Here is a 23808-nt window from a genome sequence, read left to right on the forward strand (position 1 = left end):
TCAGTATAATCAGCTCTTCATAGCTTAAAGGTAACGCCACAAGGTGCTATGCAATGTACCCAAGTGTGAGGTCACTTACTCTGCTTCCCTCAAATACAAATGCCCGATCGTCTGCTCCAAGTTCAATGTCAGGTCTACAACTGGGCCTGGCCCAGCCTACACGCATATCACCTCCGGTCACCACCTCAAACTCAAAATACCACTTTCCTGACTTCACAGCATAGGTCTGTTCCAACCTAAAGAAGCGTATCTTATCTATGCCGACTCGTTCCATCATTTGGTCAGCTGCAGAGACAAAAAGAAGTAAGGAAATATAAGTATATAAAATAATGAGAACTGCATGGTGCCAACTTCTAGATGCAAAAAGAGTTTTAAATGCAAAATATTAGCACTATAAAATGGGAAAGACATTTTAACCCCTGAAAGGGAGTCGTTTCCATCTGTGCCCCTCCATTACTCATGCATCTGTACATTGTTGAAGGATTTTCTAAAGGGCAACTAATATAGTGGTCTATTAGCATTTGGAACTCAAGAGTCCATACGCTACCCATAGCACCACTCTCTTTTTGGAAATTAGGTCTTATTGCTCTGGAAGCCCTCTCTTTATGAAAAAAATGTCTTACCGTGCACAATTGAGAGTAATAAGACTTTTTTTTCCCTCCTGGATACGACTAAGCAAACATCACTTTTTGTTTGGGGTCGTTTTACATCACATTTTTGCCAGCCATTTAACGTATATGTTGGAAAAAAAATGATCCAAAAGTGTAGCACACCATGCTTTTCCATCTTGCAGAGTCCAGTAAAAAAAACCTACAATGGAACTGTATGGTGACAGATGCCACTGTATGGAATCAGTCTGAAGAACGGTTCTACTTATTTTTTGTATATGTTAAATGTAAGACAAAAACGTGGCGTGAAACCAGCCTAACAAGGTCAAACTTTTTTCCCTTCTCCTTGTGGTACATGTATGTACAGTTTATGTCAAGTAATATGCTGTGAAATCAAAACTGTATCAGTCAGGTACTACAACATCGCAAGTGAGTTTTATTCAGTGCAGCTGCTCAGGAAGGGGGGTATTGGGCATCTCTGGGGCCCCAAGAAAAATTAGGCCTCAAGCAAAGACATTTTTTGAAAAATAAAATACAATATTAACCCATGATATAACACAATATATTACTAATAATAGCAGATATGATACTGATAAAACTGTCTGTGAGGGATATATTTATCAGCATTACCGGTATATCCTGTATTATCAATAATAATTTTTACCTCATAGACACTGTTATATCCATGTTCTATCCTGTCTGTACTCAGAGTTATCACTGTGTTATCTGTGGTGTTGCGTAGGACTGCAGGTGACATCTACTACATTGTCTGTACTCAGAGAATGATCATTGTATTGCATGAGACTGCAGGTAACATCTACTACGTAATTTACACTCTCCTATTAGCCCTGTCACTCAAAGAGGAGGGGGGAGTGCAATGAGTACTAGGGACATAGCAGTAGTGGTGCTCAAAGCGCTACAGCCTGCCCCTTGGTGCTCTAACTGCTTAATTTGCATAGCGATAAAAATACTCATCTTGGGTACACTGCAGCCTACAAAGGTTATCTTTTTATTCACTATGATTAACCCTACCAGGTAATTTGACTGGTTTAATGGGGTTGATCATGCTGACAGAAGCTCTTTAAATGGTACTAATTAAGCTTATATTGTCTGTTTACATTTTTCATGGAAATACAATTTTTAGGTACAGTATGTGACTGTGTACCTGAAAAGTTAAAGTTATACCAAGTTGTTAGATGATTTCTGTATTTTAGTTTTAAGGTCTGCTTTCTCAGACATTCCTGCTGGTCAGATATATGCTCCATTCATTTCTATGGGAGCGCCAGAGATAGCAGAGTACAGAAATAAATGGAGCAGTGGAGTGCATTTCCAACTATCCACTCTGTCCATTTCAGGGGGCTCTACGGGGTAGGGGGTCCCCATTCTCGTGATCTATGGGATTCCCTGCAATAGGACCTCCATCGTTCTAATAGTTATCCCCTATACCAGGCATCCTCAAACTGCGGCCCTCCAGCTGTTGTAAAACTACAACTCCCACAATGCCCTGCTGTAAGCGGATACATGTAGGCTGTTCGGGTATGCTGGGAGTTGTAGTTTTGCAACAGCTGGAGGGCCGCAGTTTGAGGATGCCTGCCCTATTCTGTGGATAGGGGATAACGTTCTCTCACCGAAATAATAGTTTTGACCCAAGTGGGTATTCTTAAGAATGCTGTAACCTGTGTGCCCGTACTGTATCTACTACCCATCCCTCTCATACCCTCATCCTCTAATCCCTCTTATACACATATATGGCTTCATTTCTTTGAATATATAACTTTTTTATCAGGTCCATTGAGTAGAATAAAATAAAATCCACATTTTAATGCAAGAAAACTGGAGAAAGACCTGGGGGGCTTGGTATACTTTCGCAAGGTGCTGTTTTTAGTGGTTCTCACTTGCATAAGTCTTTATACAGCTCTCCAAGAAGCAAGTAGTTTTAATGATTAATATTGGTGCTTTAACAGTTCTCCTTTTAAATAGTTATCCATTTATTTTACTTTTGGACCCAGTTAAAGGAGTTGTCTGGCTCTTGAGCCGACCACCCCTGGAGTCCTAACCTGTGGCCCTTAAAATACTATACTCATCTGTCTGTAGTACTTCTGCTGTTCCATTCCATGAAGGACCAAGAAGCAGCTTGGTCCTGTGGTGGCTGTGGCCGATCACAGGCCTCAGCGGTCCAATCGGCTTGAACAGTATGTCAGTGGACAGGTGAGTGGGTTATTATGTTAAGGGGCAAACATTAGGAACCGAGGGGTTGCCTGTTCTAAGGCAGGACAATCCTGTTAAATGAATTGTACATGGAAAACTTACTGATTTCTTGGTCTGGTGGCTCGATATTATAGCCATATCCAATAAATGTTCTGACAGCTTCTCGTAAACTGTCTCTATTAGATTTCTTAGTTCGCTCATCAAGTAAAGCATATGGCACCAAACGAGGATTTCGTTTATTCTTCAGATCCTAAAGAAATACGACATTTTGAAACATTCAGGATCTTTCTAAGGGCTCGCTTACATGAACATATTTTGCGTTCCGTATACGGGCCATTTTCTGCGTTCCACATACAGTCCGTATACGGAACCATTCATTTCAACGGGTCCGCAAAAGATGCGGACAGCACTCTGTGTGCTGTCCGCATTTGTTGCTCAGTTCTGTGGCCCCACAAAAATTTAGTCCTGTCCTAGTCTTGTCCGTTTTGCAGACAAGAATAGGCATTTCTATTATAGGCCTCCTGTTCTGTTCCGCAAATTGCGGAAGGCACATGGGCACCATCCGCGTTTTGCGGATTCGCAATTTGCGGACCGAAAAATACGGCATGGTCGTGTAAACGAGCCCTAACGGTTTCATGAACTTTATGTGTGCAATTTAACACATAAAATTGGATTTTTTGTACTCACCGTAAAATCCTTTTCTCGTAGTAGGCATTGGGGGACACAGCACCATGGGTATATGTCCAACTACCACTAGGAGGCACTAGACACAAAAAGTGTTGGCTCCTCCCCGTTGGGCTATACCCTCTCCACAGGCACAAGGCTATTCAGTGTGTACCAAAAGCAGTAGGAGAGAGGAAAAAAAAAAGCAAGCAACCAACAACTCCCGTACCGGGAAAGATCAAGAGACCAGCCCGGAAAATCGGAAGTAAAAACATAGGGTGGGATCTGTGTCCCCCAATGCCTACTACGAGAAAAGGATTTTACGGTGAGTACAAAAAATCCAATTTTCTCGTGCATGGCATTGGGGGACACAGCACCATGGGACGTCCAAAAGCAGTCCCCGAGGGTGGGAAAAGAACAGCCATGCCACCGGTTGGGCATACAGGTGCGGGAGAACCATGTGACCCAACAGGAGAAAGACATGGAATGGGCAAGAGGTTCCATAACAAGGAATAAACCTCAAGGAAGAATCAGTGAAGACTGTCAGCACCCCAGGAAAAATGCCTGGAAGAAAATCCCAAATGCAAGAAGGCGGCAAAAGGGAACACCGAGCTCAGCCAAGGGCTGGAGAAAAAATTAGGACAGCACCGCGTGTTGGGACTACCTAACGCTCTAAATTGTCTCAGACCAAAAGAGAGAAAAAACCTGTGGCCAACCCCTGACAGGCCAGGGGAGAAGGAAACAAGGAAGTACTGGAAGCCAAACGAGTGAGTGAAGCAATAGCAAGGCTCACATGTGAAGGGAGCAGGTCTCCCCTCACCGCAAGGCAGGTGATGAAGTTAAGCGCCCTATTTAAAAGGCGAAAACCCAAGGCTGCTAGAGGAAACCGCCAACCCTTGGAGAAGGAGGGGGTTGTAGGTAAAAGCCAGGAAAAAAAGAGTAAGACCTGCGTCCCAAAAACAGGAGACGAGGCTCGAGCCTCTGAAAACAAGAAATCACTGTGAAGCGTAAGACCAGAGAAAACTCTGGGCATGTGAAGCATCAGGGAAAAAAGGAACCAGATACAGGCCCAGGAAATCTCAGCAGGACACACTGGACTGAAAGACATGGAAGTAGAAGGAGAGTACTCCAACAGCCTAAGGAGGAAAGGTTCTACAACAGGAGGAGGTCCCTCCCGAAGGAGACCATACGGCGGAATTGCAAACCGTAGCGCTAAACCACTCAATACCAGGTACTTGACGTGGGAGGATGGGAAAAGAGACACGAATCCCAAGAAGACCACAAGGCTATTGGAACCCATAAAGGGAACAATCAACCCAGGCCCCGACCCCCCCAAAAAAACGATTGTCATGCAGAACCTGAGTGGTCAAATGAACGGGGACAGGGACTCCAGAAAGGAGTACCCGGAATGGGCTCACAAGGAACCAGGAGCTGAACCACCAGAAGACAACGCAAGCCAGAATATCCAGGAAAGGAGAAATGAAACTACCATAGGAAAAGGGACATTGGCCATGGACAACTAGCCACTCCAAGAACAGTGACTAGCAAACTGTATACATTGTCCCAGAGAGGGCAAGTACAGCAGCTCGGGATGTACCACTAAATTGACAGACATCCATATGCATAAGGAATGCAGAAGTCGCCATGAAAAAGCCGGGTGAGACTACACAGAAAAGTAGAAACCAGCTGCGACCGGCGTACTGAAAACTCCCAGGGGGGAGAAAGTACCTGACAGGTGCAAACGACGGCAAGGTCCAAGGGGACTGCCCCTCTGACATGTAGTACAACTAAGCAGAGAATATAAGGGAATACCGAGAACACCTGGACCCAGAAGGAACTACGGGACCCTGTCCGATGCCAGAGCAATCAGCTGAAAAAATACCTGCCAGGCAGGTGTGTGGCGCTCAGTGGTCCTGTCCCTGACCCGTCAGGGAGGACGTCCAGCGACGAAAAATGCTGATGACCCGAGAAGGATTCCATGTGGCGGAGGACATCCAGCGATGACCGAAAACTGCTGCAGAGGCCGATGCTCACCAGCTACGTGCCCCAACAAGGTAGAAGATCCAGTGGAGATCCCTGTACTCCACCAGGAATGGGCCACTCTGTAATAGGAAACCACGCGAGTACTCCTCTATAAAATAAAATAAAAAATAAACAGCAGGTCCTGCAAAAAAAGCAGGACAGGTCTGCCTCCTACGGACACTAGACAAAAACTGAATAGCCTTGTGCCTGTGGAGAGGGTATAGCCCAACGGGGAGGAGCCAACACTTTTTGTGTCTAGTGCCTCCTAGTGGTAGTTGGACATATACCCATGGTGCTGTGTCCCCCAATGCCATGCACGAGAAATAGCACATTTGTCGTGCCATAATACGCTTCAGAAATGCTTAAAAAAAAGGTGTTCTCAATGATTGGTTAATATGTGTATTTTTACACCTCTGTTTTCAAATACTCTTCAAGAAGTGTCATGTCACTTATTAGAATGGTGTCAGAAACTGATTTTTGACAAAATGCACTCCATATGTGTTTACTATTTGCTATGTATTTTGCAGGAATTTATGCATATTAAATGCTGTTGAAAAAAAGAATACACCAAAACGTGCCTGGATTTCACAGGCTGATTTTTCTTGAAGTCAGCTCTGTATATTTCAGCTTTAAAATTATACCTTATGAACATAGCCTTAATGTCAATGAGAATCAAGTTACCATCATGGTAGGAAAAAACATAACAGCCAAACAGTAGAGAATCTGGACTAATATTTTGGCATTTTAGATACTGATCACTTTCTATATACATTATAAATAAATATATGTAATATGTAGTGAAACTTCTAGGCTGGGATTTAATAGTTACACCACACAACATCTATGTACAGGCTATATAGTTGTACAGTATACTGGGAATAGATCACTTTAGATTTGGCATGATAAAGCATTACAGTATGTATTGCCCACTTATAATACTGGTGTCCTCAAATATTACAGGAAGCAGGGGCACTTCAGACATGCTACTATAGCATTGCAATCCCATTAATATTTCATGCAACAGTTCCATTAGTATGAAGAATAGAGCAATAGATGAGCACTCTCCCTGGGTGACTGTCATCAGCTACAATATACATTATATATGAACCTATCCCTTTCAAGGTAAAAACAACCTACAACTGGAAGACCCATACAGAAAAATGAAACGGTAGTAAATAATTCTAAAAGTCTGCCTTTTAAAGGAAAAAATATATTTGTACCATGTTAGGCTACTTTCACATCTGTGTTTAACTTTTCCAGTATTGAGATCTGGCAGAGGATCTCAATATCGGATAATGCATTCCGTTCCGTTTGGTTGCGTTCTCGGACACAATAGAAAACGGATCCAGCACCCATTGACTTACAATGGTATTAATGCCGGATCAGTCATTGCTATTTTAAAGATAATACAACCAGATCTGTTCATAACGGATGCAGCCGATTGTATCATCATAAAGAAAGCAGTTTTGCTGATCCCTGCCGGATCCAGCAAAAAACGCAAGTGTGAAAGTAGCGCAAGCCAGTAAATAGCATACATAAAAATGAGATTCAGTAAATAGAAGATATAAAAATGAGATTCCTTAAAGAGGACCTTTCACCGATTCTTACCCTATGAACTAACTATACAGATATGTAGAGCGGCGCCCGGGGATCTCACTGCACTTACTATTATCCCCGGGCGCCGCTCCGTTCTCCCGCTATGCCCTCCGGTATCTCCGCTCACTAAGTTATAGTAGGCGGAGATACCAGTCCCTAAGTTATGGTAGGCGGAGTCTGCACTAGCGCTGGCCAATCGCAGCGCAGAGCTCACAGCCTGGGAGGTTATTTTCTCCCAGGCTGTGAGCTCTGCAATGCGATTGGCCAGCGCTAGGGCAGACTCCGCCTACCATAACTTAGGGAACGGAGATACCGGAGGACATAGCAGGAGAACGGAGCGGCGCCCGGGGATAATAGTAAGTGCAGAGAGATCCCCGGGCGCCGCTCCACATGTATGTATAGTTAGTTCATAGTGTAATAATCGGTGAAAGGTCCTCTTTAATGCATACCGTTTAATGTTTAGCTGAAAAGATGACAAAATTGCAAGCTTTCCAGGCTACTCAGGCCTCTTCCTCAGGCATGTTCTAGCACAGTATCTGAATACTCACATATTTATACACACTGGTACATAGGAATAGTGAGGTAGATGAGACAAGTGATGTAAAGCAGATCAATATGACCGAAGGTGCAAACAAACAGTTGTAGCAGTAAATTCTTCTAGCAGATACAGATAAGGAGTGAGAATGTTTTATCGACCCTTGATGTATACCCACTACATGAATGTTATAAACCCAAGATGTCTGAGGGTCAAAATCCTTAAGAGATGTAGAAGAACATACATCCATGTGACACATTCATTCATGATCTCAGTGTGACAAGGGTTGACATGAGCTTGTATTCCCAGACTTTCTCTTCCATCTTAGTTATGAAATTCCCTTTTAGGCTACTTTCACACTGACGATTTGGTTTTCGTTTGTGGAATCCGTTCAGGGCTCTCAGAAGCGGTCCAAAACGGATCAGTTTTGCTCTAATGCATTCTGAATGGAAGAGGATCCGCTCAGAATGCATCAGTTTGCCTCCGTTCCGTCTCCATTCCGCTCTGGAGGAGGACACCAAAATACAGCTTGCAGCGTTTTGGTGTCCGTCTGATAAAACTGAGCCAAATGGACCCCTCCTGGCACACAATGTAAGTCAATGGGGACGGATCCGTTATTACCAACACAATATGGCACAATAGAAAACGGATCCGTCCTCCATTGACTTTCAACGGTGTTCAAGACGGATCCGTCTTGGCTATGTTACAGATAATACAAACGGATCCGTTCTGAACGGATGCAGACGGTCGTATTATCTGAACTTATGCGAGTGTGAAAGTAGCCTTGATATCAAGGTGTTTATGTCTGTGATGATGTTGCGCTCGCAGCTTTCAATTAAACCTAAATTGTATGGAATAGGACCCTTTAAACCAAGTACAGTCTAGAAGGCAAACCATTAGATGGTGCTTACCTGTTGAATGCCATAGGTCCATCCTTGTTTGATTCTATCTTTTGCCCAGACATTGTGTGCATTCTCGGCAAGTTTATCAACTAGAACTTCTTGGGCTGGTAACAGTTTTACATCAGATAGGTCCAAAGGGGCAGGCTTGTAGCCATTGGACATCATATAGCTGTAATAAGGCAATGTACGTTTTCCTATTAGCAGAGCGGAAACTTGAAGCTGAATGCTTCTAATACTGATCTCATGGCTGTGCCTTTTTCTGTAACAAAAGTGGAATTCCTGCCAGGCTGCTTAATTAATTAAAAACTGACTGTTCCCAAAAGGGGATCTCAGCCATCAAAATGTTATCATCTGAATTTAAATTGAAGTTTGCTGGAGAAACTGTAATCATGATTACTACCTAACCAATCCAAACCAGTTCATTTTTAAAAGTAATAATAATCAGTAAAAAAGGGAGGAATAACAATCAAGAAACCAAATGATACTGTGGATCCCATTAACCTAGATAAGGTTAGGGCAAAATTACCGCATAAGCTTCAAAAACTTGAATGTAAAATGACACACTCAGCATGTATGTGACTCAGGTCTTGTTGTAATACAGTTCATATAACCACTAGCAGGTGAAGACATTTACATCAGAAAATCTCATCATATATTTTATGTACCTAAAACCTTGCATATCACATATTTATATTTTTTTCACATTTGTGTGCTCATTGTACATATATTAAAAGAGATATCTGACTTGTAAACAAAATATAACAAGTATCAGCTTTAATCTGCATTAAGAAAGGTGCTGGAGTCCTTACTTTTTTAATTGTTTTCTCCTGCACTGATGGTTACATGTGTCGCTGCTGAAGAATGTGTAGTCTCGTGGGCTGGCATGGAAGCTGGGAAACTACAACTCCCACAATTCCCCACTTCCAAGTAGTCAACCCTCCCACTCCAGTGTGGAAAAATAAATAAATGAAAAAGTTGGACGGCCCTTATGGTATTTTGGTTTACTCACTTTTTTGGGAGTTTAACTTTTTTCAGATTTTCTTCAGCAGTTTGATTTGAATGAACAATGAGACATCCAAGAGCCAGCAAAGTCCTATGCAAACAAAACACAATATTCCTATCAATATTGCATGAAATAGTAAGTCTGATGACAAGGATTAACCAAAAGTAATAGAAATGTACTGTACCAACATGAACCACGTGATTTCTGTTCTAGATGCTTCTGTATTTTACAAAGTTGTAATTTACTTGTTTGTGTAGCAATAAACTAACATGAAACGTCAATCTTCCTGTAGGGGGCAGTGGCTCTCCCTCTATGATCACTAAATGTAGTTATGTTTGTTTGCACATGGTTAAATGGGTTGTTTTTTGCTTTTTTGTAATGGTCAGAAAGGAATAAAAAAAACTAAAGAATTTATACTCGCCTTATCGCTCACTCCCATTGTGGTGCTTCCTGGGTCCCCCACTAGTCTCTCTCGTCACTAGTGACTAGGTGCAATATTCGAATTTGCAATATTTTGTGAATTTTTTAATTTTTTTTATCGAAAATCGGCAAGGTAATGATTGCGTAATATGCGAACATTGCGCGATCAATACAGGCGTGGGTCAAAAACAAATATATAGCACTATAGCATATAGTGCTATATATATTTGTTTTTCGAATATTCGTCATTTGGCCCACAAGCAATTTTAGCAGGGAGGAATCATGACTTCAGATGGAAAATAATGACGAATATTCTAAAACCAAATATATAGCACTATATTCATTATAGTGCTATATATTTGTTTTTTAGAATATTCGTCCTTTTTTTCCATCTGAAGTCATGATTCCTCCCTGCTAAAATTGCTTGTGGGACAATGACTGATTGGCCCACAAGCAAGAAGCAGGGAGGAATCATGTGTTCAGATGGAAAAAATGACGAATATATAGCACTATATTCTAAATATTCGTGAATTCTTGAAGTTGCGATATTCAAGATAAAAATTCGCTTTTTGAATATTCGCGCTCAACACTACTCGTCACACATAAAATTACAGTACTTCTCAGCCTTTACTAACCTGCCTCAGATAGTGATTGCAGCTGCAGATTAGTGAGGTAGGTGTTACTGGACAGACAACCCCTTTTATTAGACTCTAGATTGCAGAGCACCATCCATTATTCTGGATGTTGTCAGAATATGCCTTTGACAGTTTTAGGCTGCATTTATGCAATCTCATGAATTTTGCAGTCTGCAAAACACAGATATACGCAAAATACAGATGACATCCGTGTTGCATCCGTTTTTTGTGGACCCATTGTAACAATGCCTATTCTTGTCTGCAAAACGGACAAGAAGAAGACATGTTCTATCTTTTTTTCAGGGCCACGGAACGGACATACTGATGCGGTCAGTACATGGTGTGCTGTCCGCAATTTTTGCAGCCCCACTGAAATGAATGGGTCCGCATCAGCAAAAAATGCGGATTGTATGTGGACCAAAAGTACGGTCGTGTGAATGAGATCTTAAAGGGGTTCTCCGGGAATTAAGAAAATGAAAATATGTAAATATTACTTTATTATAAATATATTACCAAATACCTTTCATTAGTTATAATGGCTTGTTTTTTTCTAGGGAGCAATGACTAGGAGAAACAAAATGGGCACTGTCCTATTAGTACAGACAGAACCTGTCCTAATCACACAGGAGGACAAGTTACTTTACAACACTGAGGTAAAAAGCTTCCTCATCCTCCTCTCTGCTCTGCTTGTCAGGGATTATGATCCTGAATACGGTTTAATATGATAGCTGAATATTTGTGGGAATGGAGTTCATGAGGAGACATGAAGTATAGAGAGGACGGACAGGACAGACTGTGGTAATGGAGACTGTACCTCATGTCTCCTCATGAACTCAATTTCAACAGAGATTCAGCTAAAGATCTTATCTGTATTCAGGATCATAATCCCTGACAGGTAGAGCAGAGAGGAGGATGAGGCAGCTCTTTATCTCAGTGTTGTGAAGTAACTTGTTTAGGACAGGTTTTGTGTGAACTAATAGGACAGTGGCCATTTTGTTTCTCCTAATGATTGCTCCCCAGACAAAAGAGCCATTATAACTAATGTAAGGTATTTGTAAGGTAATGTAAGGTATTTGGGAATATATTTATAATGAAGTAACATTTAAGTATTTTCTTCATTCCCAGAGAACCCCTTTAAGCAAATATGCAATAAAAAGCAAATAAAAAGCTTATGAAATTAAAATGTATAAAAAGTTATAGTGGCTTATTTCGAAACAGAAGTATACACCAGAATTATTTGGCACAGAGGGGGAGATTTATTAAGACAGGCACTTAGTGCACCCATCTTGATATACCCTGCGCCGCTGGAGGATGCTCCTAATTTATGACGAGGCACACACCTCATCATAAATTAGGTGCATCATCCTGCATGCGCATATAGAGAAATCTATGACAGCTCAGAGCTGCAGTAGATTTCTGGCTTCATTCGCAGGCATGCCCCCTTCTCGCCCTCGTCATGCCCCCTTTAGTGGTGAGCGCGATTTAAAATCCAAGAGATGCGACAATTTTTTAAAAAGTTGCAGTGAAAAAGTCGCAAACACATAAGTTGTGACTTTTTAACGCCACTTTCAGACGCAAGGGAGTTGATAAATCCTCCCCATAAGTTGCATCTTAAAGGGGGTGTCTCACTTCAGAATTTGGCATTTATTATGTAGAGAAAGTTAATACAAGGCACTTACTAATGTATTGTGATTGTACATATTGCCTACTTTGCTGACTTGATTCGTTTTTCCATCACATTATACACTGCTCGTTTCCAGGAGTTCCGAACTTCCGACAACTCTGCAATCAAGCAGTGGTGGTCATACTTGCACACTTTAGGAAAAAGCGCCGGCCTATGCGCACTCCCACAGGCCTGGCCACCAGAAAGTCAGGTGCCTTTTCATATAGTGTGCATGCATGGCTACAACTACTGGATTGTAGTGTGGTCGTATCCCCTGGAGAGCAGTATATAATGTGATAGAAAAATGAATCCAGCCAGCAAAGGAGGCAATATGGAGAGTCACAATACATTAGTAAGTGCCTTGTATTAACTTTCATTATATGATAAATGACATTTGCTGAAGTGAGACAACCCCTTTAAGTCACACCCCTTTCACATGAAATCACACCTTTTGCCTGCAAACCACATTTCTTTTCAGATTTGGTGTAGAAGCTCTCTGTAAATCTAGATGTACCACATTGCAATACTTTTTGGTGCAATTTAGACCAAAATCTAGGTGAACTCAATTTTCTAAATGAGGTCCAATGCAGCCAAATATTTGGCAAAAGAGTATCCTTTAGTGCAATGTTATTAACCCTGTCACGTCTAAAAACAGCTGCTGTTCATATTGTAAGTTTACTTTGATTTAATTGATTACATTTCCATTGAATTCAATGCAGTTAGAGTTGGTACGGCTCATTTTACTTTAAACAGATGGAGAAAAATCTACACAGGATTGAGAAATAGTTCCAACTCACTTTAAAGTCTCAGTGGACATTTGCAGGTTATAATTCTTTTCAGTTTCTGGAAGCTTAGAAAATTCTACCAAACAAGGATGCTGACGTTTATTATCATCTCGCACCTAAAACAAGAACAATAAGGTTAAATAGCTCTGACCTACAGTCCTTCTAAACATTTTTTATTGTTTTCGCTTGTATTTATTTTAGTCATGTAAGGTTATGGTCACACTGACATAATGCTTCTTTTTTATCAATTAAAAAAAAGAAAGCATAATGGATAATAAGAGATGCCTTCCATCTTTAACAGCTTGCCAAAGATTAAAGGGGTTTGCCTATCTCAGACATTGATGGCATATCACTGTCAGATAGGTATGTGTCCCAGAGGTGGGACCTGCACCTACATCTCCAGAATGGGCCCCCGAGGTGAAGGACAGTGCACTGTGCATGCATGACCACCTCTCCATTCACAGCTATGGTACTGTAGGAAATAGCCAAGCCAGTGCTGGACTATTGTCAGAACTTCCATATAGGTGAATGCGCAGTGTGAATAGCAGCAGGTCCCAGAGGTGGCATATTCTTCTGGCCAGCACGGTGGCTCAGTGGTTAGCACTGGTGCCTTGCAGCGCTGGGGTCCTAGGTTTGAATCCGACCAAGGACAACATCTGCATGAGGTTTGTATGTTCTCCTCCGTTGGTTTCCTCCGGGTTCTCCGGTTTCCTCCCAAATGGCAAAGACATACTGATAGGGACCTTAGATTTTGAGCTCCATTGGGGACAGTGCGATTGTCTGTAAAGCGCTGTGGAATATGTCAGCGCTGTATAAATAAGTAACATAAATAAATACACTGCTCAAAAAAATAAAGGGAACACTTAAACAACACAATGTAACTCCAAGTCAATCACACTTCTGTGAAATCAAACTGTCCACTTAAGAAGCAACACTGAGTGACAATCAATTGCACATGCTGTTGTGCAAATGGGATAGACAACAGGTGGAAATTATAGGCAATTAGCAAGACACCCCCAATAAAGGAGTGGTTCTGCAGGTGGTGACCACAGACCACTTCTCAGTTCCTATGCTTCCTGGCTGATGTTTTGGTCACTTTTGAATGCTAGTGGTGCTTTCACTCTAGTGGTAGCATGAGACGGAGTCTACAACCCACACAAGTGGCTCAGGTAGTGCAGCTTATCCAGGATGGCACATCAATGCGAGCTGTGGCAAGAAGGTTTGCTGTGTCTGTCAGCGTAGTGTCCAGAGCATGGAGGCGCTACCAGGAGATAGGCCAGTACATCAGGAGACGTGGAGGAGGCCGTAGGAGGGCAACAACCCAGCAGCAGGACCGCTACCTCCGCCTTTGTGCAAGGAGGAACAGGAGGAGCACTGCCAGAGCCCTGCAAAATGACCTCCAGCAGGCCACAAATGTGCATGTGTCTGCTCAAACGGTCAGAAACAGACTCCATGAGGGTGATATGAGGGCCCGACGTCCACAGGTGGGGGTTGTGCTTACAGCCCAACACCGTGCAGGACGTTTGGCATTTGCCAGAGAACACCAAGATTGTCAAATTCGCCACTGGCGCCCTGTGCTCTTCACAGATGAAAGCAGGTTCACACTGAGCACATGTGACAGACGTGACAGAGTCTGGAGACGCCGTGGAGAACGTTCTGCTGCCTGCAACATCCTCCAGCATGACCTGTTTGGCATTGGGTCAGTAATGGTGTGGGGTGGCATTTCTTTGGAGGGCCGCACAGCCCTCCATGTGCTCGCCAGAGGTAGCCTGACTGCCATTAGGTACCGAGATGAGATCCTCAGACCCCTTGTGAGACCATATGCTGGTGCGGTTGGCCCTGGGTTCCTCCTAATGCAAGACAAAGCTAGACCTCATGTGGCTGGAGTGTGTCAGCAGTTCCTGCAAGACGAAGGCATTGATGCTATGGACTGGCCCGCCCGTTCCCCAGACCTGAATCCAATTGAGCACATCTGGGACATCATGTCTCGCTCTATCCACCAACGTCACGTTGCACCACAGACTGTCCAGGAGTTGGCAGATGCTTTAGTCCAGGTCTGGGAGGAGATCCCTCAGGAGACCGTCCGCCACCTCATCAGGAGCATGCACAGTCGTTGTAGGGAGGTCATACAGGCACGTGGAGGCCACACACACTACTGAGCCTCATTTTGACTTGTTTTAAGGACATTACATCAAAGTTGGATCAGCCTGTAGTGTGTTTTTCCACTTTAATTTTGAGTGTGACTCCAAATCCAGACCTCCATGGGTTGAAAAATTTGATTTCCATTTTTTTATTTTTGTGTGATTTTGTTGTCAGCACATTCAACTATGTAAAGAACAAAGTATTTCAGAAGAATATTTAATTAACTCAGATCTAGGATGTGTTATTTTTGTGTTCCCTTTATTTTTTTTGAGCAGTGTATTTTACAAATATGCCATCAGTGTCTGAGGTGGAAATATCCCTAAAGTTTCTCAAAATGTTAAAATAACAAAGTTATCAGTAAATGTACTTTTTGAATTATTTCACCTATCCTTGCTCTTTGGGTCCTCCTGCATCTCTGCTTTAACTCCTAGGTCATGACATGTTGTCCAATCACAGCCTACTGTAGTGACGTCACTATGTGACACACCACTGCAGTATCCTGTAATTCACTGACCTACTCATGTGACACGTCACGCCGCTGTATATTAGTACGGTTTTAGAGATTTTGCCATATTTGTATATTCCCAAAAAACAAAACTAGCGGGACCATTGGCTATTTATCTACATTTACCTCTAAATGCAACAGAATAAAAAAACAAAAAAACAAAAAGGAAAAACACTTTATTCATGAGTTATATTAATGGGGAAGAAAGAAGAAAAATGGATCTCGTTTAGTGGTTCCCCAAAAATTTCAGATAGACATGTCGTTAGGGTCCAAAACAGGTTGTTTATTGGATCGCAACTAAAATATAATTTTTTTCCTGGCGCCTGGTGTCACGACTGTTTGTGAGCAACAATAGTAATACACAGTACAGAGCTACTGACTGGACCCAGAACTAGGGAGGATAAAGGGTGACCCCTGTCCAACCCTCAACGCTCTCCCTATTCTGCTAAAGCACATGCCCGGATCCCAATGGCGGAACGAGGCATGCCCACGTGCCTAAGACTAATGACCACTGTAACCCCTACAATAGTGGAAGGGGCACGGCCACCAGTGCCCTACTCAGTATATGGAGGGAACCGTGGCCACCTCAGATCCAGTCAGAAATAAACAGGAACACAACAATGTCTGCACACTTAGCTGGAGGTGTTGCAGCCGCAGAGAAGACGGATCCAAGGACAGGCTGGCAATATCCGGAGTGCTAGCTGCAGCAGAACACAGGTCCAGTGAACTGATAGCCACAAGTGAAGAAACTAAAGCAAGAGCTACAACTGAAGTGAGAACTATAATCCACATCCTATCATAGGAGGAGGGGTGATATAAAGAGAGGGAAATCAAACACATGAAGAACAGCTGCGGTGAAAGAAACCAAAAGTAAACAGAGTAGTGAGAACTCCTCCCAGCTCTAGTAGTGACATCATCACAGGGGTGGAGAAACAGAGCTGTGAGAACGTCCCAAAGCTCTGGTAGTGACACCTGGGGGCAGTGCCTAAAGAGATCCATTTTTCTTCTTCCTGACCTACCTCTGGATGAGGCACCAGAAGGGATCCACTGCCATAGCTCAAGTATATAATTCATACAGATTTTCATATAAAACAATTCTACCTTTGAAGCATTCCTTTTTCTTTTATATTTTGCACTGGCTATTACAAGCTAAAGAGATAATAGTACTAAACATGACTTTTCGGACCAGTAAAACTGTGAAAAGTTCAGCTGGAAAATAACAAAAATCTCCTAGAAACAGATATAAAAAGCTCTCCTTAGAAAGAAAGAAAATATGCAGCAAACGTTAAAGTGACACTTGAATTGAACCTGTCACCATGAAAATGCAGTGTAATCTGCAGGCGGCAGGTTATAGAGCAGGAGGAGCTGAGCAGACTGATCTATATGGTTTTATGGGAAAACAACTTGTATTTCAGTTATTTGCATTCCTGTTCTTTCTGTATATTGAAGTCCAGGAGGCGGTCCTATCAGTGATTGACAGCTATCTCTGTATACACAGACACGGCTGTCAGTCACTGTCAGTCACTGATAGGACCTTCTCCTGGACTTCAATATACAGAATGAGCGGCTGAAATGCAAGTTATACTCAATCTTTTCCTACAAAACTATACATCGATCTGATCAGCTCCTCCTGCTCTATAACATTCTGTTTGCAGCTCAGGCACCATGTTCAACCTGACAGGTTCCCTTTAAAGCATTAGATAAACAGTTGCAGCAAACCTTAACTTGCCCATTTCCATTAATTTTATAGAGGTTGTCCCAGCTCATTATATGGTTCCTAGCATACCCAAATCTTCAATACTTACCATTTACTAACTGGCATATATTAATAAAAGTGCCTCCATCACTCTTTTTTGTGTGTGAGTGTTTTACACCTTTGCTGCCTGCTCATTGTCAAGGGATACAACCACCTCTGCAATCTGGCTGTGGTGGCCATGCAGGTACAGTGCAGGGAAGCGGTCCTGCAGATGAGATGGCGCGACACATGCACGTCAGCTCCCGTCCTGCCCACCTCACACCAGTTTGTGTAGAACAGCTCCATGGCATGTGCAGTAACCTTGGAGCTGTTCTGATCACTCCGTCACTGGCTGCTCACTTCAGCGTCCCTCTGCCCCGAGGATGTTAATGAAAATGCTTCACTAGCAACTTGGGGACATGCTTGGACAGGCAAGCAGTGCAAGGACTTTTCAGCAGGCTGCTTGTGCTGTCAATCAACCTTCAAGCCAATGCCCCCCCCCCCCCCATATCAATCAGGGGGGATGGGACAACCCTTCAACTTTTAATTAAAAAACTGTGGGGGTCACTTATTATTTGAGATTGTTTTATATCATTTTTAAGTGTGGTTAACATTTTGTGGCTGCACCAAATTTATGAAATGGTGCACAGTTTTCATGTATTTTGTGCAACTGTATTGAAAAGCGGCGTGTCTGCAAAATGTTGCAGAAATGCCTCTAAAGTTGCAATTGGCGCATTGTGGAACATTTTTAGACCAAAAACGTGCTGCATCTGGTTTGATAAATGACCCCCTGTGTATTTAACATGTTAAGTGTTCTGGTTCGCTATGTGAGATGCTATATTGTAGTCTTCACTAAGATAGTAATTATTTTTCTGTGCCAACCCTAACATAAGAGCGTAAGATGAGTTCAGGGATGAAAGTATCTGGTCAGCCAATACCAAGACTCTTCTGGGATGAGACATTGACTTACGGAGTGTAAATTGCAATAATACCTGTTTGAATATACCATTCAATAAGATACTTGATAGATTCTACTATTGAGCTTTTTCAAACTTGTTACAGATTTTCAGACTAATATGTGCACAGTTTCTAAAAATTGAAAAGAGCGATTACGTACCTTGCCGTAGATCCAACCAAGCTCAATTTTATTCATACCCCAAAGTTCATGGATGTTTTCTGCTAATTTGTCTCGGATCTTCTCAAGATGAGGGGGTAAAACAATCTATAAAGGGGCACATTTTTAGCCTTAATAACATAACATGTTGTTATATTCACATACTACATAAAGCTCAATACATTAACATGAACAAAAATCCCAAATGGTTATTAGCATTAGACAAGGGAAATGAATGAAAGCCTATAGTACAGACTATATCTATCATCGTACACATCAGTACAAGTGAAGTAAACCAAAGTGTTTGCAAAAGTTCCGCTTCTGATCTGTCTAAATCAAAGTATAGAATAATTTTCAACTGTAAACACGGAAATGTAATATGGCATAAATATGGAGGTTATTGTCACATTTGCTATAAATACTGCCCAGGAACTCTAAATGGCCTACATGTTTATATTAAATGTGACTATAATCCCCGTCATCCTTTAGAATGCATCCCATGGGACATTTTTATTACTAGGGACATTTTAGAGGACATTATTACTGGGGGCACTATACAGGCCTCATTACTGGAAGCACAATGAAGGGGGTATCATTATTAATAGAGGCATTTTAGGGGGCATTATTACTACTGGGGCACTATTTTTCAGCAGTATAGTATTTGGGGGCATTAGGGAGCAGAATGGGCACAGTATTAAGGGTAGTAGCAGGATGACATTGTTGGGGCACCAGGATGAGGAGTTTGTGCTGAGAAGGTGGGGAGGACGATGGAAAAGTGTGTCTGTGGGCAAAATCTGCAAAGGGATGTGGCTGAAAGAATTGGTTGTGGTGGAACAAGAGAACATCTTTATCAGAGCAGACATCACTGAAAGAAGTGATCATGGTGGTTTGGTCTGAATGGGGAAGAATGAAGAAAGATAACATCTACATCAGTAATATGCAAAATAACCGAGGAGCCCCAGTTATGGGTCTTCAACACAGTGAAAGACAGATATCCCTCAAAGGAAGGAAAACCGAGCAAAGGAGTGTCCCCAATTACAGAGATCACCAATCCACCATATTAAGTGGCCCCTATGTCAAGATTCCGCTCTTTTACAAGCTTTAAGGATGTGACAGGGAATACCTAAGCCAGTTATCCATCCACAGACAGCTGTTTCGGGGTGTTGCCCCTCATCAGTGTGGAGTAGGATTCTGGCTAACCAGGAGCAATGCCTTGGAGACTACTCAAACAAAACACGGAAGAATACTCCTTTGCTCGGTTTTCCTTCCTTTGAGGGATATCTGGCTTTCACTGTGTTGAAGACCCATAACTGGGGCTCCACAATTATTTTGCATATTACTGTTTCCCAGGGAGCTGTGCACTTTGGATTGCTGTGTTGTGACTCTTAAATGAGGCTCCACAGTGTTTTCTGTAGCTGGTCTCCCTAAGATCAGCCATTGTTTTGTTTGAGTAGTCTCCAAGGCATTGCTCCTCTGTGCTGTGGTCGGCACCTCACCACCTCAGTCCCCTCCTCCATATCTTAATTAGAAAAAAATGGAGGAGGAGGAGGGTAGAACATAGCATCTGGTGCTGGCCACCACAGAGGGGCATCTTCTGGGGAGGTATTTTGTCCTGCACTGTGGTACTTGGTTCTGCTGCAGAGCCAAATACCAAAGAGTAGCACAATATACTGGCCCTCTATGGTATTGTTGGCCCCATCTAAGTATTTTAGCCCCACCTGCTTGAGATGACCCTACCCCCCCTCAAGCCGGCCACTACCCGCATTCAGTCAGAGGATAAAAGTTTTAGAAAACCCCTTTAATGTAAGTGCCTAACCATGATTTACACACCATAGCTGCAACCTCCCTGTTCAGGAAAAGATGTAAGAACATGGATAATTCACATGCGTATTTAAAAGTTTATAATGTGACCAATCTCTCTTGTAATATGTATACACCTGCCCAGCTAGATCCCAGCTGATGTATATACTGTAAGTATAACGCAGACTGTCATTCTTATAACCTGCATTTTTGGTGTAATACATTATGCAGGACAATTAACATGCGTCAAATCTCAAAAGGCGCTCACCACTTTTAAAATATAAAAACTTGATTATCCGCCTATTTCTCTAGATTGGCAACATTTTAATGCCAATAGCAATAAAATGCGAATTTGTAAAACTGAAATGCGCCATTTCAGCCAATCCTGCCAGACCACACTGGCAACGTTTGAAACACATTTGTGACTTTTGAAGCCTATTTTCAGCGTTTCTTGTGGTAAATTGCGACTTTTCTCTGAGACTCAGAATGTTTTTGTCATTGCTTTGTTTTTGTTGAATGTCAATTTACTGACAAAACCCTGCTGTTTAGCTCATTTATATTAGATACAAATAAAGGCATCCTGCTTTAATACTTACCTATCACTTGTTCCCAACACGAGTTAGCTGTCTTTTTATAAATGCAACTTTTTGAGAAAAGTTTGCATCTTTCAACCATAAATTCTACTTTTTACACAAAACACTACCATATAAGCTGGCTTAATTGTCCCCAACGTGATAGCTCCACCGACTTTGACAGTTATAACTCATTTCTGGCATGACGCATTCTTTATGGTGAAAATTCTGGAGAAAACTGTTCATATATTTGGAGTAAATCAAAACACCATTCTTTTTGGCGCATTTTGCACCATAATTCTGGTGCAACATGCTTAATAAATGTCCTCCAATGATTCAGCTAGATAACAGGAGTGCCTAGATTCGAGCAGAAGAAACTGGTATGGATCTGGAATGTGCCTGAGCCCGACTGCTGCTATGAAAACAATCTGTGTAGTTGACACGTATATCACTTTAGAACATTTGTTGAGAATTTGAAGAAGTTATACCTGGCTGGTATCAATGGGACAAGGGATGAATGACGCTTGGGACAGAAATTGTGTTGTACCCAACAAATCCCGAACTCCTTCATAGTCTCTCTTGTACTCTTTTACAGGCTCCACTCTCATCTTCTCTTTTGGCAACAGGGCCTCATAGCATGGAGCATAGCCAGCTGGGGGTAAGAACTTGAATTCCCCATGTCGACCACCAAGAAGAAATCGAACCCTAGAAGACAGTAAGTCATGAACCAGTTTTTAAAAACTCCCAGTACAATTGACTCATTTTAGCAAATGGCATTTATCATGTAGGCACTTACTAATGTATTGTGATTGTCCATATTGCCTCCTTTGCTGGCCGGATTCATATTTCCATCACATTAAACACTGCTTGTATCCAAGGGTTATGACCACCCTGCAACACAGATACTTAGTGGCCACAATGGGATCATGCCTATGTGCGCTCCCACAGTTACAGCCACCAAAGAGGCCGGTGCTTTTCCCTATAGAGTGCAAGCACGACCACCGCTGCAATCCAACCCCTGGATAGGAGCACTGTATAATACAACTGAAAAATGAATCCAGCCAGCAAAGGAGGGAATATGGACAATCACAATACTTTCTCTACATGATAAATGCCATTTGCTGAAATGACACAACCCTTTTCATTTTCTTTTCACTTCACTGCATATGTTTAGATTATAGAATTTTTCTATGCAAGATGCCCACCGATCAAAACTTTTGAACCGACCCTTAAAAGGGGTTGTGTCACAAAGCATATTCTATATTTTTCAAACTAGCTCCTGGATCTGAATACTTTTGCAAATGAATATAATAAAAATTTAGTATAGCCAGTAAGCTATTCAATATAAATGCATTTGTATAGTGTGAGATTGTGGAACAGCTCTTCCTGTATAATGCTGGTGCATAGTTAAACTTTGAGATTGTCGGTTTGCATTTTGGCCACAGGAGGCCACAGGTTCTCTGTTACAGCTAAGTGACTGCTGGATTTAAATATGCAAAGTAGAGGATGGCTCATGCTGCTCCTGCTGCTAGAAGAAGAACCAGGAAGTGTGAGAGAGAGAGCTGACATGCTGGAAAGATTTTTTGTCCGAGACTGAATCCGGTTCCATCTTGGTTGCCGAGTGTCTTGGAGTGATTGGGGACTAGTCGTTGTCCCTCACCTAGATCCGGCCCTTAGTAAGAGGGATCGTTTCAGGAGGACTGCTACAGTGTTTGGACAGAAGTCTATGTATCATGCAAGGCCGCGTGTGCGATAAGGGACTGGTGGCCATCTCGGTTAAGAGGCTTTCTCTGACACAGAATGGATGCAGGTCAGTAAATCTGTTTACTTATCGCGGTATACTAGTGGCGCCTGAAACATCAGAGACTAATTCTAGGCCTGCAATTCGTTATTTAGTTAGTTAGGACTTGCATGCTTGACAGGCTTCACAGAATTGTTCTGCGGCACAGTATTGACTTGCAGGCTCTGCTGTGTGCGCGCCATCGGCGTTGGGTCTGTCCAACCAGACAAGAAGAGTGACTGTGGGCCTGGGGTATAAGATCCTTGGTGCACCTTCACATTGTTGTGTTTATATTACTGTTTTAGTAAAGTTTCTGTTTTTGCACAAAGCTGTGTGTTGTCACTTTCCTCGTCTGTGACTTCGCTGTATCCTGGGGGTCCCTCCCCGGTTGATGGTCTTACAACTGCGCCACCTGCTGTTTGTCTTTTTATTTATTTTGTTGTCTGTCTGGTTAAATGTGTTCAGTTTAAATCCTCAGCTGTCACCAGCCATATGTTCTGTTAGGGCTGTTTCACACGAGCGAGTCCATTGCGGGAATCGCGCTCCGTGTGTGAGTGTGATCCACCGCTCTGGATTGCAGGAGCGCACGGCATTATCATGATTTATAATGCTGTGTGTCTCTGCATGGACCTTTTTTCCACAGAATCATAGTGACATAAAGCTGTCAGTATGATTCTGTAGAAATAAGGTCAAGCAGAGGCACATAGCATTATAAACCATGATAATGCCGTGCGCTCCTGCAAGTCCAGAGCGGAGGATCACACTCACACACGGAGCGTGATTCCCGCAATGGACTCGCTCGTGTGAAACAGCCCTTAGAAACTGAGGCAGTTACAGTGAGAAAGCTGCATCAGAAAGCACACGTCCCCTGAGCAGCCAGCCTGAAGATAATTTAGCAGAACAATTAGAGCAATGAATCTTTGGATCCATGTGAGGTACAGGGCAGGTTCCAACTTTGTTAGAAAGAGATTTTCATGTCATATCTGATGTCTGATTTCCATTTTTCAAATGAATCATGGCATAATCCCTTTAACACAATAAAAGCCATTGAAATTCTTGTTAATGTTTCCTACGACAAATGTGTTACAAGTCTCAAGTTATTAATCTGTACTTTGCAATG

General features: G+C 42.4%; 1 protein-coding gene across 1 annotated transcript in view; it reads right to left on the bottom strand.

Annotated features, from left to right (window-relative positions):
• RYR3 (ryanodine receptor 3) overlaps positions 1-23808 on the bottom strand; it is a 734312-nt gene that overhangs the window by 448009 nt on the left and 262495 nt on the right. Inside the window, exons 20-26 of the mRNA XM_040412592.1 lie at positions 21397-21613; positions 18540-18644; positions 13053-13156; positions 9544-9627; positions 8544-8703; positions 2919-3066; positions 80-285 (exon numbers count right to left, since the gene is read on the bottom strand). Of these exons, the coding sequence (XP_040268526.1) occupies positions 80-285; positions 2919-3066; positions 8544-8703; positions 9544-9627; positions 13053-13156; positions 18540-18644; positions 21397-21613 (1024 nt within the window). The remainder of the gene's footprint in view (positions 1-79; positions 286-2918; positions 3067-8543; positions 8704-9543; positions 9628-13052; positions 13157-18539; positions 18645-21396; positions 21614-23808) is intronic.

The sequence above is a fragment of the Bufo bufo genome, chromosome 11 (genome assembly GCF_905171765.1).
Source record: "Bufo bufo chromosome 11, aBufBuf1.1, whole genome shotgun sequence".
Lineage (NCBI taxonomy): Eukaryota > Metazoa > Chordata > Amphibia > Anura > Bufonidae > Bufo > Bufo bufo.